Source organism: Patiria miniata, unplaced genomic scaffold (assembly GCF_015706575.1).
Source record: "Patiria miniata isolate m_02_andy unplaced genomic scaffold, ASM1570657v1 HiC_scaffold_22, whole genome shotgun sequence".
Classification (NCBI taxonomy): Eukaryota; Metazoa; Echinodermata; class Asteroidea; order Valvatida; family Asterinidae; genus Patiria; species Patiria miniata.
Genome location: NW_024037061.1, coordinates 7003969 through 7023986, shown reverse-complemented (window position 1 = coordinate 7023986; position 20018 = coordinate 7003969). Strand labels below are relative to the sequence as shown.

The following is a 20018-nucleotide window of genomic DNA, read 5'->3' as shown; positions in this document are numbered from 1 at the left end:
GCTATTACCCGGTAAAAATATGTGCAATAACAAAAACAACTGTATACATTTTTTTTGGTAAAACCCCAAAAGGCAATTTTTACTCCAATAAAACATGTTTCTAAGATGTTCTGAATGAGAAATCTTCAAGCATTGGCCTTTAATTGTTAATAAATTATCAGTGAGCAAAAAAAAAACCATTCAAAATACCCACCATTTTAGTATTTTACCAACACACAAACTGGTTATTGTTAAATAACACAAAACATACCAAGACCATGAACTGTTCATTAAATGTTAATAATAATAAATGTTATGTATACATGGTGTGTGTGTGTGCATAATTGCTTTTGAGTGGGCACATACATACATATATTTAGCATGTTTAGGGTAAAAATACACCAGTTGGCAAACTGCAATATACAAATATGACACATTTACAATGTGCATGGTGGCTGTGAACATTTCAGCACTCCCTTTTTCGCAGTGAAAATGAAGCCCCCTTCATTACTTGTGTAAATGTCACAGCAAGTCATGGAATTGTTTACCCTCCATACACCAAGCATTATGAATGCAAATGTTACATTGCCATGGAAACCCAGGAGACACTGGATAACTTAACAACTTATGATAATGAATGCGGTGTTTACAGCGAAATACATGAATCCTCTGAGATATTTCACTGTAAACCTCCGAGAGACTTCAATGTAAACCTTGTGTCTTGCCAAAATGACACAGGAGAGAAGTCTTGATTATTCTTCCCTAAGGAAATGTTCTTAATCAGTCCATGAATAAAGATTTTCAATTCCTTTTGAATATTCCAGCCTAGTACTGGTAGCTTTCCCTTTCTTCCCATCGCTGAGGCTATTTTGAGAATATATCAATTGAATATTCACTAGGGTTTGAACCTTTCGACTTTTGTAATAAACATGGTGATTTTACAGGCATCTTTCAACATTTTTACTTTTTGTGTGCACAAATTATTCACTGGAAGTGCTCAAAAAGCAGATAAAACCCCCAGCTTTTTAGCAACTGGTATGAATCAGTTAGAGATTTCCAGATTCAGAATTTTAGTTCATGTGGTGGCAAGTTTAAGCACAATTACCTACATTGTACATGTAGAACTCGCCATCATGAATTTAGGTTATACATTTTTGTGTTTACCATTTGCAAACATTCAAACTTTAAACTGCCAAAATGTAAAATGTCTTACTTGATTGTAAGTAAATACATGTAGTAGGATCAAGCACCCTGTGAAATGGTTAGGACCAAACCATTATGCTTTCAACAGAAACCTATGCTTTGCGTTGAGAAAAACAAAGATGCCTTTTCAGTTTTCTCCAAAACGTACGATATCTGCTCAGCTGAAATTTTGACAGGCTAGTTTTTGAATAACCTGCTTCAGATTTATTGCATTGTTATTCACTGAATTGGCAAAAATACATATTTTTTTGCAAATGGACATATACATGTATATGTAAATTTTTGACACTTTTGTCGTTTTTCCTTTAAAATTTGTACAGCAGACAATCCAAGTGAAATAACTACATAAATCTTTACATGTACATGTACATGTATGTAATCTACATTGACATAACGGGTACATGTGTATACTGTACATGTAAACACAGAAAACCAAAGTTCAATGCAAGTGATGCATGGTGAAGTAATCAACACCTGTCAATTGTGCGTTTTATTATCAAACATTAAAGGGGTATCCACACAGCCCACAAGGCAGATCTGTATTATATAGCAGGCATGTATGTAAACTTGTAATGCATGCTCCTTTAAATACTTTCAAACAACTGGCATGACTGGATTGAGTCAATGCAACTGTACCAGTACATATTTTGTTCAAATATCTGTCTACGGACGTCAATTTTTTAGATAAGAAAAAGGACTGAGTAAGGTTTTCTTTTCAACCAAGGCATATCTAGAAAAAAAAAAAAAACTTTGTAGAATTCAAATATTTGATATTTAGGGCCGCGAATGTCATACACTGCTATAGTATGTACTACATGTACTAGTAGACGTATTTTATGGAATTTGTAGAAGAAACCTTTTTACATGTACGTCTGCCCAAATCCAACAATTTAATGCCATCCAGTGGCACATTCTTTGTACAAAAACTGCGACAGTTGGCTCCAAGTAAAAAAAGAAGTATTTAATCCATTTTAATCGCACACAACTAGGTGTGAAATTTTGCATATTTTGGTGCACGAAACCAGGTGTGAGATTTTGCAGATTGGCAGTAGTTTCGAGATAAAACAAAAAAAGACAATCAATATTTTGGCACTTTTGCATGTGGAGTGGAGATTACAACAAATAACAAGATCAATGTTTTTGAAAGTCCATCAGAGATTTTGATTGCTGTACCGCAATAGATTCAAACCAACCAGCCAACCCGTGGTCGCGTGGTAAGATGTCTGCATTAGTAAGCAGGAGGTCACAGGTTCGAGTCCTACCCAAGTAAGCTTGTGAGTTAATATTCGTGCAAACTCTCGGATGGCACCGAGTATACGGTGCTTGTGAAACGTATTATGGTGAAGGACAACACCCAATATTTAAATCAATCAGTGAAGTAAATGAGGGGAAAGTGGGGGCATGGGAAGAGCGACACGTGCCTCCCCACTCTAGGCCTGTTGTCCCCACCCCCCACCCCCCCACACCACTCAGAATTTGGAGAAAGTAAAAATGAGCGTTTTATTATTAAAAATGCATTGAGTGCCTCCATTATAGAAAACGAGACCCCTTAAGTGCCCCACCCCCTACAAATTGAACTCCATGGAGTTACACTACTGAAATTGACCCAACTGTTCAGGTTATAAAGACAGCAACACTTTGTTCTTTTTTCTGACTACATCCAGTATATGATCTGGGTCAAACTACAGGCAGTGTTAGGTATGCGTTGCTATCTTACCTGTCATTACAGGACTGAGTTTAGCTCCAGCAGCGTGAGCTGGTCTGGCTACGATGGAGTTGGGCGTCGACTGAGACCTGCGACAAAATATCATAATGTGCAGAAATGAATGATTTATTGTGCAAGTGGATATCATGTTCAAACTGCCAAAATATGCTAAAATCTCTTCCTCTCAAAACTACTTTTTAATTATTTCTGTTCCTCCTTTACACATGCTGTTGTTTTGGTTTCATGGTGAGACTAGACTCAGCATAATGTGGTACATATTATAAACGAGCTGACTGAAACTACAGTATGCACACGTTTCACCTGGCCAAGTGAGACCAAAAGCACTGGTCTCATTTGGCAATGTAATGTCTCCACTGACTTCGGGCAACCAGGACAGGAACCAAAATGGCGTTTGCGCATTTTGAAAACAAAGTCTTGTTTTTTCTATCTTCTAAGAACATAATTATTTACTCCTATTTCTGCTCCAGTGCTTTAAAGGAAGGTTGTATTCATTATGATTATAAAGGAATATGCAGTTTGTTGACTTATGCATATCATTTGGTAATTGGCAATGTACATTGTAAAATCACTACTGGACTATTAATTAAAAGGACAAATCAACAAAACTTCCACTCATACCCATGATCATAATCACTGCATGCTACACAGAAGTGTGAACCAAGGGCCAATTTGCTATTATGCGCAGAAAATGTCAGCTTAGCAGGAACAAGATACCAGCCAAGTGTCATGTACCTAATGTCTATGACTTGTGACTAGTTACCAGATGATTTTTGATAAGAAAATAAAATCGGAATTTAAGACCCATGTGTGTGTGGTCTGCTGAAGCAAACATTGCTGCGATCTTTTTGTGCAAAGCCAATTGGAAATCATTGGCAACGTTTGCATTGTTTGCTGGAAAACACCCCAGTATGTATTATGTCCTTCGTCAGTTCTCAGGAGTGGGCCATGCACAGCCACCTATGTGTATCTGCATGGACTCCTTAATTGAGAACGTTCTGCTACTTCGTACATTTTTGTTTACACTCACCTTGTCATTCTGCTAGCTGCAGCAGCCGCAGCTAAACATGACGTCGTAGAGCTAGAACTCATGACACCCCCACTGGACAAACTCGGCCTCTCGCTAGCCCCACCACTCACCCCAGCGATGGTTGTGGGTACGCTAACAGACCTCGGTAATGAAGATCTGGTTCCGATACCCCCACTGCCTGAGCTAGTCCCTGCGTTTGGATCCGGAGGTGAGGTCCATGCTACCGTGGCTCGTACCCCGCTAGTTGCGGCCACCGATTTCCGCGAAGCTGCACGCTTCCCGGCGTGTTTCTTAGCGGCTCGTCCCAGCGACGAAGAAGCAGACGTGGAGCAATCCGAACCTTGGGAAGAGTTTGAATCATCAGGAGCGGTCCCCGCAGCTTGCGTTGACTGCTGCTGGGATGGGGTCTGTAAAGTGCTTGGCCTTGTCAGAGTCGGTGACCCACAGTCTTGCGAATCCGCCTCCATAGACTCCATGCTTTCGCTAGGGCTACACTGAGCCGGCGCGATCCGCGGGTAGCCCGGCGCCGGTAAACACACCCTTCGTATATTACGGACAAAGCCGGACCCTGAGCGCTGTTGTGTCATTGCCACCAGGTCCAGCTCATACGGCAAACACGTCACCGTTTTGGATAAGTCAATGCTGCCAAATGGATGCTGGTATGCTTCCTCTATGATGCACGAGATGTCAACATCGTATGGACACCAGTTATAGTCATCCTGCCATTGCCAATCGATGCCTTGACCAGGTGCTGAGGTAGAGGGGAACGTTCGTCTTCTTATTGACCTTACAGTTCCTGTAAAAATGCATTGGGAAAAATTGTAATTGTTAATAATTCAGTTTATAGGACTACCGGTATAATTTTCCAAACTGACATGGCCTAAGAAGAGATGAAACATGGAACCAAAAAGGTTTTTCATCATATTGGCTACTGTGCTCTGCATGGTCACCTATGTTCAGTTGTCATGGTGTGGAAAATCAAAGACCTACAAAATGCAGTGGGTAATTTTACAGATCATGGGTTCGAGTCCAGGCAAGAAGGCTGTGTTGCAAGTGTCCTTGGGCAAGGCATTTTCTCATAAGTTGCGTCTGTTGTGTTTGAAGTAGACATTTGCCATCGAGCTGCCTGCTCCCTATGACGATGAGATGGAAGAAGGTCTACTAAAATCAGAATGCCTTTATAACATGTGTAGACACGGTGATCAGGCAATAATGACAAATACTCATTTTCATCATTATTATAAACTTGAGAGACAGACAACTAGAAGGATGCCAGTATTTGCAAAGATGTGAAACGGAACGTAAAATACTTGAACAGTTCTACCGGTGCATGCCCCAAAATGAAAGACGTTCACAGAAATTGGACCATACATGTATAATTTGTGCCAGTGAATTATTTATTTTAAACTCGGCAATTTCCCAGAAATCACACTTTATGGCACACAGGAAAAACCTGGCCATCTGTGTAGGTTTCTATAAAGACTTTTGATTTTATTAATAGCACTGTAACAATAACACAAATTTGATTAAAGCTCTTCAATGCTCCAAAAATCTGAGTTGTGTTTTATTTTTGCAGGTTTGGGACGGTTGTACAGATTACACTATACTGACATTTTGATTGATTGTTGAGTGCACATAATCCCCATTTGGTCTGGCATAATTTAGGTAGTGCCGTGCATTTTTCAATAATTTAGTCTTTGATTATTCTAGAGCTAGCCTTTTGATTATTCTCACTTGAACTTGTTGTTCAGTATTTGCATATAAAACTGTGCTTGTCGAAAATTACCCTACTGCTTATGAAAATAACCTAAAGAATATCATTTATGTTTTCTAGGTAGCAGAATGACACATATTAGATTTTCAAGAAGAATTTTGAGCTTATATTCCTTAAAGGAGCTCTCATATCATGTGTGTGAAGTGGCTTTCTGAAAAGGTGTGGCATTTACAAGATTAAAATAACACTGTGAATGTTTCATCATCTCATCGTAACCACTCCCATTTTCCAAAATTTGAATGGAAAAAAGCTCTGTGGATGCCCAGTGCATGATGCAATATTCGGTATATTTAGAGAAGCCCTAACTTTAGGAAAACAGCCGTTTCATGGCTCTTAATTAGTTTTAACAAAATCATGAATGCCTAATTGTTTCTCACCACAGAATAAGTGATTGCACAATAGGCCTTATCAATGCAACTTGGGGGGGGGGGGCTGTAGAAATATCACGTTTATTGAATTAAAGGCAACAAATGAAAACTGACAAATGGGAACCTAATTTCTGAATTTCTGAAAAGCTTTAATTTAAAAAAATTGAAACAATAGGTCAAACATCTATAGATCCCAAAAAAACAAAATCCAGTTTTACTAAAACGAACACACATGTTATCATTACTACATTTTCTAAGCATATCCCTGACTCCCTGTCGGTGAACCAATTAATTTCTCTTCAACAGTAATTTCGGCCCCCAGTCAAATAGTGCACTACAACATGTCCCCAGTGCAATATACTGATAAAGATCTTCCTCAGATGAGATCTATTACACATCCGCAAAGCCTCTATTCCGCGCTCCATTACCGCACTGTCTGATGAGATATCAAGAGCACTGTTCAAAAAACGCTGGTTCGTATTTCACAAAAAAACTGTGAGTGAAGCAACGTTACTGATTATGGAATACATCCGTGAGCGTCACAATTAAACTACAGATGTTGGCGGCATAAAATTCAATTTACTTTCGCATTTTAAACCTTCAGCTCATACAAACTAATATCACATATTGTAACAACAAAGCTATTCAAACTAGGGCATAAAATATAATGAAATTGAAACACAAATACAATGGTCATGTACATGTACGTCTACCATATGAAGGTCTTTTTTGAATTTTGAAAGCACATTGTTACCAGAAATAAACCTTACCTCAGTACCTTGATTATCAAACAGAGACACTTCACATCTCCAGCAGACATGTGCCTCAAACCGCATGACGTCTCAAAATTGATCAAGAACACGTAGTGCACACACCCGAAGGAACGTACATGTACAAGTACATGCACATCCCACAGCAACTACGCTACTCAAGCACACAATTCAGACCACGTCGACACTGATGTGCTTGCGCATACATCATGTCTGATGAGCTTGCCCGTGAAATAACTCAATTAATAATTTTGCGGTTATCTGGGCAGATCAGGTCCGCTAATGAAGGAGAAAATTACTTTTCTTGGCCGGCAATATGTTCACAGGGAACAACTTCCCAACTTAAAAGAGATTGCTCTGCGAAATGTAATTTGCTAAATTGTAGACCATGAAAAGGACATGTACATGTACATGGGGTAATAAAGCTATGATGTCTCACAGAGAAATTCCTCAAATTCACAAATTTATGTTCAAATTAAGCAAATTCCATGTATACATACATGTAGTACATAAACAAATGGGTAATATTTGGCCATTTGTTTCAGCTCTACAAAATTCATACTCACTTGTAATATCTGTATGGGATGTACATGCATAAACTAGCTCCAAAAAAAATTGTTCACTTCCATATCTCAGACTAATTCTGCTGATTTCATATAAAAGACAGACCTCTGTATGAATACATTGTACACCGCAGTTGTGGGGACTACCTGACTACACATGAGTTGTCCCATGTACTATGGGGACCGAAGACGTTACATGTATGGGGACAGGAGAAAGTCCCCATAACTCGGTCCTAATCACCCCAACAATGAAAAACTTCCCCATAACGATATTTCCAATTTCAAACGTTTTAAGGTGATGACTTCCACGGTGTGCTTTTGTCTCTTTCTTTTTTTCATTGTCTGTGCAGCCATGGCTGGCCTAATAACATGGGCTGTCAAAAAAATAATTCACAAGGACAGGTGCAGTTAATGATTAATTAATTAGAAGAGGGGGAACCTGGGCAGGTGGGGCCTAGGAGGGGGATTACAGCTGGCTATGACAGGAGAGATTCAGACTGGATTGATGTTCAGATGGTCTAAACTTCTCTGATCTCAAATATTCTATGTATGTACATTTTTGGCCTTAAAATGTCTTTTCTTGTGGAATATATGTACATGTAGGGGGCCTACCGTACATAATATTAAAAATGTTATCTATTTTGCATTAATACCACAAAAATGTTCTATACGCATTACAAGATCTAAACAATTGTTAAAAATATTAAAAATTATGTATTAAAATTGAACATTTGTTTTAAACATACATTTGTAAAACATGTAAATTATAAATAAATTTGGACTGAGATTTTAACTTTCACAAACAATTCTGGCCCTTGACGCAATTTTTGTTTATATTATCATAACTATTGGCCCTTTCAAAATGAACCAGAAGGTTTTTTCCTCAGCATTTATTGGGCATGTTGGGAGGAGAGGGTCCTTTTTTGGAGGGGGGGATATTTTGTTTTGATTTGTTTGGTTTGGGTTATATTTTTTATTCCATTCTTTTGGGGGTTTTACAATTTTGATGAATTATAGTACTTTTAAAAACTTTTAAAAAAGAATTAAAATGTTTTAGAAGCCACAATATTTTGATTCTTTCTACATGTACATGTACATTACAATCTCTCATATCTAAGCCTTTTTCTTTTTTCATCTACCGACGTCCATATGTTTCACTCTTCATTAACCTCCATCCACGACTCAAAGTGTTCCGCCACAGGATCCTCATATTGCCTGCAACCCGATATGATTGCTTCCCTATTACCACAACACTGACTGTAGTAGGGTAGATGGTTGGCCAACCATCCATGGAAATTGATACAAAAATTCCACTTTTCTTCGAAATGGCAGCCACGATTTCACAGGATGCTTGAGACTATAATTCACTTAAACTCAAGTAAGATATTAAGGGAATAACAGTGTGAGGAGCCGGTCTTCACTGCGTGATAATGACTGGGTGTGGGGGTGACCGCTGTTAATGGACCGAGATGAAGTCGATATTTCCAGACTTTTTTGTGTTCATGTTCATGGGCCATATTTTAGCTTAACAGCTATAACAACGTAAACTCAACAGAAACTGCTGCCGTAGCGAAACAAATTACAACAATGTTTTCATATCTTTACCTGATGGAGGAAGCTGAAATCTCGTTTACACATTCCTTGTGTCCGGAATTACAAAGATGCTTGGTTTAGTAAATATGTCGGTGGGTGAAGTGTTCAAAGAAAATAAATCATAGATCTACGCTTTCGCCGTAAACATCCTCAGTATATACTGCACTGCTGTACGATGTCGTTTCAAAACTTCCTTACGCGCGCGCATGCACGCACGCATCCCTAGCAACTGTGTTGCGTATGCACGCGTCAGTCTCACGCGATGGGGGTTGAGCGCATGTGCAGTGCTCTATTGTTACAAGCTACCGCAGGACTGTTACTATATTTTGACCAATCATTGGCTTGCATGGGGCTGAACGGGGCTGGATCAATGCTGGTTCAGGGGCCATTTATTCGCTTGATCTTTGAAGCCGGTCCATTATCACCGTTAATGCCCGGCCACGTGATCGAGTCTCGACCAATCAGAAACCATCAACTCTCCAAGGTATTTATTAATTCATAATAACTTGATAGTTTTGTTTTTGATGTTTGCAAGTACCGGTAAAGCTAAAAACCTTCTGAGATACAAGTACATGTAGGCCCCTACCGTACTTCTACTTTTGCAGATAAAATACCCAAAGCACCTTCAGATATGAACAAAACCTCCTGAATACTGAAGGATTACACAATCTTGTTTTCAATTTCGTTTCCATTCTCTTGTTTGAATGTGAACATTTTATGAATGAAACAAAAAATCAAAACCCTAAGAAAACATTCTCAAATCCAATGTCAATTGTGAAAATCTGTTGTATGATTTTATAACAGTGCTGTCAAAACAATGAAGAGAAAAGTTACAAGTACATTTCAGTATCTTAGGCTAAGGAAAAAAGATATTCGTCCAGATTTATAAAGGAGTACAGGTACATGTATATAAACAAAACTTTCTGTACATGTACAATGTACATGTACACTGACAGAGTTCACAATATTCAGAACAATGAAAACATCTTACTTCTTTCAAAAACTAACATTTTGCAAATGAAACAAAAATCAAAACCCTATGAAAACATTGAAAATCTCAGATCCAATGACAATTGTGAAACTCAGTTGTAGGCCTATAATTTTACTACAGTGCTGTCAAAGCAATGGAAACAAAAGTTACATGTACACCTCAGTAGCTTAGGCCAAGTAAAAAAAAAATATTCTTGTTCAGACTTCTTGGAGGAAAAGGTGTCCCTTTTTTGAAAATGGCAGATGGATTGTTCCACTTTCTCAACCCTTCCGCAGATTTTTTTTGTATCCAAAGGAGCCCTCTACCATTTTACCAGATAGTCCCCTTGTGTACAAGGTCTTTTAGAAGCAAATAAAATCGTAGTGCAAATGTATGATTTTTTTTTATAAAAGAAAGCAGGTGGGAAAAGCAAGTAGGCAGGCACAAGAAAAAGGTTTATTTTTACTTGGTGTTACAGAAACAAGAAGGAAAAGTGAAGAAGTGTTTAGTTTCAACTACAGATTTCTCAATGTCTTATGATTCTTTGTAAGCGTAACCCTGGAGTAAATCACTGGAGTATAAAACAGGAGTGATCTTGTGATAGGGCAGACTGGTCTTTGTTTGCACCTGAGCAAATTTCAATGGCAGCCTTGGAAATCAATGCTATATTATGAACAATGGGCGATGTGTTCCAAGACAACTCCTCTTTGTCGTCGATTGAGAGGCTCCGCAGTGACTTTCTGAGCAGTTTGGATGACACTGAACAGAGACAGCAGCTCAGCACTAATATCATTGCACCAATAGGAATTTTCTTAAACTTTGTCTTTCTCTTCACAGTCATTCGAGTGAAGTCCATGCGTACAATCATCAACATCTACTTATCCAATCTGGCAGTGGCTGACTCGCTCTACCTCATAAGGGAACTTTTGTTTTATCCACTGATTTCACCTCCAGAGGTGACTATGGTTGCATACGATGCATCTTTAAGTGTCAGATACACGTTCCTAGCAGCTTCTAATTTCTTTGTGGTCACCATAGCAGCTGAGAGATTCTCTGCAGTGCGCAATCCTCTGACATTCAAAGAAAAGGCCTGTAAATCTCGAGCAGCAAAGATATCAGCAGGAGTCTGGGCACCTACAACTATTGTTGGTGTGATTCTGGTATTCATACCAGAGCCTGTTTTTACTTACGTCATGAGTACTCTTGCTAGATCATACAGATGAAGGGTCGAAAGGTACCCCGGTACAGTACATTAATTTAAAAAGAACTCTTCAAGACAATGTGATAACAGAATGTGCATTTTTTGAATGAGGTTTTATTGGTTTGTCCGTATCAACGAGTACATTTTGGGTGCGTTCGAACGTCATACTCTTGCTACTCCTGAGTGCAGGAAAATGTTGCGTGCGCATTACTCTCGATGCAGTCCTTCTCCCGGTATGATGGAGAGCATACCGGTACTCTTGCTAACCTGCGGGTCGTAGGCTACTCCTGCCGTTCATGCGCTCAGGAGTTTACTCGTGTTAAAACGAGTAGCACGCTCGAACGCACCCTGTAACTGTTATTTGTACTTGTACGTATTAAGTACTATGTACATGTACGTACACGGCGTGATTCCCTTTTTTCATGTTTTTTTGTGAGAAAATTAGCAAAGGCAGTCCATGTAACCCAGATGTGTCCATGTAACCCTTCATAACTCTTTTCCACTGTAAATATATGTGGAGGGGCCTATGAAACATAAATGTATTATACCAGCACATGTGTGTAAATATACAAAAACTTAATTTTTGGGGGGTGGGGGGGGGGGCTCTTAAAATTCTTGAAACGCCCCTTTGGTATGAAATTCTATGGGTGCATAAATACATTTAATTCAGAATCTTTGCTGCGCCTGATAAAACTGTGCCTGCCCCAGACCATTGAAATGTGGCTAGCAAACCGTACAAAACACTCAATGTTGGCGACACTGGATAAAAAGTGAACCTTTAACTGACAGCCAGGTTGATGCACCTGCTACCGTGACATGGTTGTGAAAAAAACATAAATTTGCATCCAGTGTCGTCGTTAACCTAAGTAAATTGTGTGACCTTTCCATGGGCAATCTTTCAAGCTGGTTTATCTTCATGTACTCTACTCTCCTCTGAGGATATCTGAGAAACCGGAAATGTGCAAACTAGTAAGTGCTGGGCCCACATGTACTTAAAAAAGTGACAATTTATTCTCTCCTCGAACATGTTGACAATCAATTCTGTTCTGCTGTGGATTTATTTAACCAGTTCGCGCCGGGATTATTTTGACATTGACCGGACCTAGGCACGGGATCGTTTACACGAACCTCGATGCCAGACAGGTTCAGGCTGTTATCTGCGGGTAGCACACCCTGGTAATATATTTCCAGCCTCGCTTGCTGCGAGCGGGTTGCAGACAGATATTTTTGGCCTCACTCGTTGCGTGTTTATCCATCACCCATTCTGAGTACTGCAATTCTGAGTTTACGTGTATACATGGCATCCAACGTGAACTGGTTCAAAGAATCCTTTTTTTCATAAATAATATCCTTTGTGTTTAATAATAAAATTCCGTTATGTTTAGTACTATGCACACATTTATGGCGCCCAACTTTTTACCTATAAGGCCAAAAAAAAAATATTCGGTCTCTGGTCGGACCAAAGTTCCGGAATTGACGCCGCCACGCGGCTTTTTTTTTTTGCTTTTTTTTTTTCTTCAAGCTTGGATTGTACAGACAAGGTGGGGACTATTTTGCTTTTTTGGTGTCCTCATGTACATTGGTGTCCTCCATAATTTGCCTTGGTGCTTTCAATCATTTGCCTTGGTGCAATTTCCCATTCCTGGGAGCTCTTTGGTAAAAAAAATTGAGGAGGTGCAGAAATAGAGGGCGCTGTTGGAGCTACCGCGGAACATTTTGAAAAAAAAAAAGATTGACGCGCAAGATTAAAGGGAATATACAACATTTGCAAACATCGAAAAATAAAACTACCAAGTTTTTGCGAAATACCTTAATAGGATGTTGGTAAATGACAGTCTAAAGCATCCTGTAAAATTATGGCACCTGGTATACTGTCATTTTCAAGAAAAGTGGTATTTTTGTATCAATTTCCAACGCTGATCGGCCGATCAGCGTTGGAAACAACTGGCTTTTTTTTCAAATACTGGCCCCAATTGACCATTGCACTTGTTTGCAATCGATTACAAACCTATGAACGGGTACGAGCCAGCTAGACTGGTTCCCTGACCTTACAATTCCCCAATGTATGTAAACTGCTCTGTTTCTTCTTATATGGAGTCAGGGGACCAGACTACAGGAAAATGATCGTTTTCTTGGTTTTTATAGCATTTTCGAACCCAAAATCTCCAAAAAGTCAGTGTAACTATATTTGCTTTATATTTCCAACCCCCCAATTCCATCCATTTCTGAAAATTACAGCAAAAGCAAATGATGTATATTCCCTTTAAAGGGAATATACAACATTTGCAAACATCGAAAAATAAAATTACCAAGTTTTTACGAAATACCTTAATAGGATGTTGGTAAATGACAGTCTAAAGCATCCTGTAAAATTATGGCACCTGGTATACTGTCATTTTCAAGAAAAGTGGTATTTTTGTATCAATTTCCAACGCTGATCGGCCGATCAGCGTTGGAAACAACTGGCTTTTTTTCAAATACTGGCCCCAATTGACCATTGCACTTGTTTGCAATCGATTACAAATCTATGAACGGGTACGAGCCAGCTAGACTGGTTCCCTGACCTTACAATTCCCCAATGTATGTAAACTGCTCTGTTTCTTCTTATATGGAGTCAGGGAACCAGACTACAGGAAAATGATCGTTTTTCTTGGTTTTTATAGCATTTTCGAACCCAAAACCTCCAAAAAGTCAGTGTAACTATATTTGCTTTATATTTCCAACCCCCCAATTCCATCCATTTCTGAAAATTACAGCAAAAGCAAATGATGTATATTCCCTTTAAAATCGACGCGCGCGCTGACCAGAGACCGACTTATTTTTTTTTTGGCCTTAAACTAAAAAGTACATTTTAAGAAACAAATTTGCACATCCAAACAACAAAGAAGGGGAATTAATAAACTTAACAAATCCAGCCAATAGAGGGCGCAGTTTAAGTAGGGCACAACAGGGCACTTTTTATATGGACAGACGCCATTTTAAGTAACCCGGGCTCAAAATCATAACAAAAGAGAACAAGCACTTAAACCTTACTGTAAAAACAAGATGTGTTTTTGTAATGGCCAAAACTCCATGAATGGGTTATGTTAATTATTTCAGTGACAGCACGTACCGGTATTTAATCTTTCATCTGGAATGCACTTTTTGAGTTAAATATTAAAATCTTTTAATTTACAAAATGTATACGTATAATGGAAAGATATTATAATAACTAATAAAATCATTAAAACCAGAATACTTAACGTTTTTCATACAATAAATACAGGTTAGCATTTGTTAATTAAAATGTAATTTTCAGAAACTTTGGTGTACAAAGTTGCAGTGCTAATTTGAAATGGATGCTTCAAATATGCTCTCAAACTGGGCCTTGACTTTCAACATGTCCAATATGAAAAATGAAATTTGCTCGGCATGAATTTACTTGATGCCAATCTGAAGCTTTATTACTGAAGCTGCTGGAAATACAACGTTTGTAAATAAAAATGCTCAGTACATGTACTGCATAAGATGTAAACAAAGAAGAATTTTGAACAGTCAGTTTGTACTAGTATGTAAATGTCAGACATTTATGTGGATTTCTGTTAGCCTAACCTTTGAAATGTGGTTAGTGGAAAAAAACTAAATTTTTAGCAACCTGCTGAGAATGAAAAATGGATGTATGTGTGTAGAGCTCTACTACCATTTTGTCTATTTTGTCAACAACTTTTATTGTTGAACGTGATGGACACCATTTGCAAAAACTGGGTTTTTTTGCCGATTCAAAGAACAAGATAACAAACCTGAACTTAAATATTAAAAAAACCTGAACTTAAATATCAAAAAACCTACCGGTAAACTGTCAAATTTCAGTTTTGAGAACAATTCAGTTTTGAGAACAATGTGAAAATGTGTACATGCTTGGATCTCCATTTCTCTGGATGCAAAGCAAGGTTTCCCTTCAAAGCGCGATGGGTTTGGTCCTTACCATCTCAACATGCTCAAAGAAATGATGGTCATTCCTCTTGGCTCTTGTCCTTGAAAATGACAGCATACATGTAGGTGCAATAATTGTTTAAATTTTTCGTTTTTGAAGGTCTGTACATGGTATCCATTGTCTTTAATTTGTAAACATACATAGAGGTTGATACTGATAGCAATAAATAATCATGAAACTCTTTTTACCTCGTTACCCCTGGGTTTTCATTTAATTGCAGCAAATGGCCAAAATTAAGCAAATCCAATTTCAAAATAGTTTTTGTAGGTGTGTAAAGGGATACAAATTAGAATTGACAAGACCTGCTTAACTTATAATGCCAAGTTCAATGTTCTAATTCTGAAGCAAAATTGTGTAAGAACATTTTATTAAGACATTTCTTACCCGTGACAGCTAAATGTCACACAAGATGGAATAAAAAAAAGTTTATTGTCGTTCTCCCACTCTATATTGGAAAGACTGAGGCAGAGGTGAAAACTGCTGTGCTGCCATTTTCTGCATCTTTGAAATTCAGTAAGCATGGTAAAGCTAAACACAGAAGCGAGTTTGTGATTTCAGCCATCTTTTGGCAGAGTTGTAACGAGTCACTATGATAAACAAGACGCACAAAATCGGTTACTCGCGTTACGAAAATGTAACATGAGTAACCGATTTTGTGCGTCTTGTTTATCATACATTACACATTTTTATGGATGTCATCTTTGGTGCTATAGGTAGGTCTAGGTCTACTCTATCTACCATGGGGATAACAGTTATTAAACCTTTTCAGTAAGGTTATTACAGCCCAAGGAAACTCAAAAGTACATCAAAAATGTAACGTGAGTAACCGTGGAATTGCCCATTTTATTCTTTCAAAGCACATAAAAATAAATAATATCAAAAGATAAGATATACAGTCGACTCCTGTTATAACGAGCTCGGTCATAACGATAACCCGGATGTAACGAGCACATTCTCCCAACCATCTTCATTCAGAGCTGTTGGCGTGGTTATCGCATGCGGAGGTTGTTAGAGAGACTTCACCGAGGCACGCTGTGGCTGCAATGCTACGCCCGGGGCAACGCGGACAGACAATTGTGAGTGGACCTAAGAGAAACTGGATGGACATTTTATTGGTGCCCAAGGCCCTACATCAATGTTACCCCTGCTCATTGGCCTATAAAACATTCTAACGACCATCTCTGCTCCCTAGGGAGTATGCAGCTTGATGGTGCCATTTCATGGCAAGGCCGCAAAAATCAGCCAGTTTAACCATCTCTGCCCTTACTAGCTCAATGCCTGAAAATTTTGTTCAGTAACAAGAAGTTTTCCAGCCCAATTTTGATGTGGATAATATTGCCTGTAAGTGGTTCTCAGCTGTATTTTAGTTGCACGACACCTTTTCTGAGCTATTTGTTGTACTAAGCAAACCAAATTGTTACCAGTGTTCATTACCTAGAGCTTAATATTCCGTGGCTTACGTGCTCATCAACATGAAGCAAATTCTGTTAGTACTTCTTTCAAGTTGAAATATTGTAACATACACTAAATTGATTCATTTGACCACAATCTTGGTCTGGAGCATTGAACTCGTGGTCTGCAGGTAATTCTGCTGGTTGTGGGTTCGAGTCCAGCCTGGGGTTATGGTGCTTGTGCCCTTGGGCAAGGCACTTTGTCACTCATTGCTTCTCCTCACCCAGGAGTAGATGGGTACCTGTGAGGGCAGAGATAGTTAGTGTATTTGATTCTAGGTGCCTTGCACTGAAATGGCTGCATCGAGCCGTATACTCCCCAGGGAGCTGAGATTTGTGTACATTATTATGGGGAAATATTTGGTTATTACGTGCACGGACATAGCGAGACTTCGGCTATTGCGACGATTTTGGCTGACCCAATGCGAGGAAAAGCATTGTTCTCAACCCATTTACAACGACATCTTTTCAAAACTACGGGCATTGCAGCTTGTCAACGACAGACCTTTTGTCCCGAAACGGGTATCATGCTCCCGTCTTCCAATTCAAGCAACACACTTAAGCTTCACCCATCAATGTACCTTTGTAAAGACTTCAACCCAACGTTATTTCATCTCGCCGATCTTTATAAATAAATTCAATGGGACTGTGATAATCGGCGCAGTGGACCGCTGGTCTAGTCGCTAATCCCCCGCTGCGGTTTCCCTTTAGCGTGACCAGGTTTGAAGTTTGCTTACGACTGCGGTACCACGTTTCTAGATTATTACAAACTAACAATAGGGGGCGCTCAGGAGTTAAGTGTTAACATTGTAAGGAATAGCCTTTAGTACTACCGCCCGAACATCGGGTGCTTAATTGCTCCCTATTGTTGGCTTGTGGCTATAAAAAAAAAATACATAGTGAAGTACACAGCATCACAAAACAAACGGCTGTTTTCAGAGCCACCACAACTTCCAAAAAGAGATAATTCAGTCCGTCTTGAAAAAATAAAGTTTAAAACATACCGTGGTTCCCGCCCCCAAAAAAGGTTAATCCGAAGAATAAAAAAATAAAAATCTTAAACAAATTAAGAACCCCTCCGGCCCCGCCGAAAAAACAATCCCAATGAAAACAGTTTTCCAAGATCTTCAAATGCCCCACCACATATACATTGTACATACATATGTTAATCCGAAATTATTACTTTTGTTTATTTATTATTATTAACTTAAAAGAATCCCTCCCGACAAACAATAATCACCAATTGCTGTGAAATTACACATGGAGACACTTAAAACCGGAAGTAATATTAGCGCCCTCTCTTGCCCGATTCCAGCAAATGCAAAACGAAAGCAAAATGTCACTTGGCACGAATGTGCGCTATAGTTAACAGAAATAATTACAATTTCAAAGAATCCCTTCAGAAACAATAATACCCAACTGTTCCAAAAAGTCAACAACCAAAAGGCATCTAAGGATCAGGAGTCATTAAAACCCGGAAGTAATGCATGTATTGGCGCCCTCTCTTGCCCGATTCCAGCAAATGCGAAATGAAAGCAAAATGTCACTCGGCACGATTTGTGCGAGTGACCTACTTGCCTGATTCTTCTCAGCGATGATGCCTTTTCCTCCGGATTCAGGTCCTCAAATATTGAACAATGTTCCCTTAAAGGTATCTTATTTATTTCATTTATTCATCACCATCAGTTAAATATTAAATATACATTAATAACAGACGTACATACCAACAAATGACCATCATTTCATGTCTTCGGACGTGCGTTACACGATTAAAACACGCACGCACATGTACCGTACCTTGTGCACAACGAATGGGGAAAACTGCGCTCCGGTTTTAGCGAGGTTCCGGCTATAACGACAGTATTGTGAAAGTCCATCGGACCTCGTTATAACGGGAGCCGACTGTAATCACGTCTAGAAAAAGACAAAAAGAACGACGATATGTGCAAAATATATTGCAATTGCATTGCAAAGATATGAATAAAAAAAAAAGTAGAGGGAATGAGAAACTGGTTATTTTTATAGAAATTCAATTTTTCAGCCAGAACCACCTGAATCATGCACATTTTCTGATGAAGTATTATTTAATTTTCCAAAAATAGTTCATTCAAGAGAATTCCAGCAAATCTTTAAAAGAGAATTAACGTAAATGATTTTGAAACTTTTGTCTGCAGCGCAGCGGCACGAACTCAAGCACGGACCGAAAACCTTTGACCCAGCACAGAATATGTCACATAAAATCGATTAACGCGCATGTAGTTGGGTCATAAGTGCACGCGCGATCCGGAACTAGGCAAAAACATACGGTCATTCGTTGGATGAATTTTCAAATATTAGAGACTTTACAATTTATTTTGATTCAACAAACCTTTGATGGAAGAGTTTATACGACTGTAGTGCATGAACAAAATATTCGAAATCACACTGTACAAGTGATATACCAAGGAGGAAATGTATCGTTGATTCGCAGCTCCCGTGATTTTCTACAAATCGTCCAAACACGTCGAAGTGCGAGTCGGAAATCTGGCCAAAATTCCTCTTCTAAATATTTTATCGGAAAAATGTTGTGTATTAAGGAGCTTACATTTTTCTTTTCAAAATCAAAATGCACATTGTCAGAAAAAAAATTATTGGAGACTAATCCAAAAGAGGTAGGTTTTTATTTGAAGCTATCCGGAACTAGGAAAAATCCGCAACTAGGAAAACGACTGTATAACGTTAACATGGTTAAGACCTTGGCTTAGCCCCACTAGTGTGGCCGTCGGTATGCTGCGCTGAACCCAAGGCCACACACCGTGGTACCGCGCGCTACTGAGGACGAAGTTTTTCATAAAATTCAGGGCAGTTTCTTACATTTTCAGTTTCTTACTTTCTTATGGTTGTATTCTATGATGTCTCCTATCACTTCTGGGATGCTTAGCATGTGCTTAGGTCTAATGATGTTCCATTTTCCGAGATATTCTTCAATCTTTCTGGAGTCCATATGCACTCGTGAAACGTCTGGTGATGGCAGCCATTTTGAATGTGACAAGAGATGACCTCAAGCTGTGACGTCGCGTTTATGCAAATTGCTTGTCGAGCGCGCGAGGGCGCGAGTTGCAAATGCGACGGCTGTTTCCTGTGCCGTAGATCCTGAATAGAGATCGGTGCACGTGGCCCCCTGACGATAAATGCATGGTACAGGAAACAGCCGTCGCATTTGCAACTCGCGCCCTCGCGCGCTCGACAAGCAATTTGCATACACGCGACGTCACAGCTTGAGGTCATCTCTTGTCCCATTCAAAATGGCTGCCATCACCAGACGTTTCACGAGTGCATATGGACTCCAGAAAGATTGAAGAATATCTCGGAAAATGGAACATCATTAGACCTAAGCACATGCTAAGCATCCCAGAAGTGATAGGAGACATCATAGAATAC

General features: G+C 39.1%; 1 protein-coding gene across 2 annotated transcripts in view; it reads right to left on the bottom strand.

The window, feature by feature from the left end:
* The window catches only part of LOC119730245 (E3 ubiquitin-protein ligase DTX4-like), a 51626-nt gene that overhangs the window by 31004 nt on the left and 604 nt on the right, over nt 1-20018 (bottom strand). For both annotated transcript variants that reach the window (XM_038203054.1, XM_038203055.1), the window contains exons 2-3: nt 3936-4731; nt 2900-2976 (exon numbers count right to left, since the gene is read on the bottom strand). In XM_038203054.1, the coding sequence (XP_038058982.1) occupies nt 2900-2976; nt 3936-4731 (873 nt within the window). The remainder of the gene's footprint in view (nt 1-2899; nt 2977-3935; nt 4732-20018) is intronic.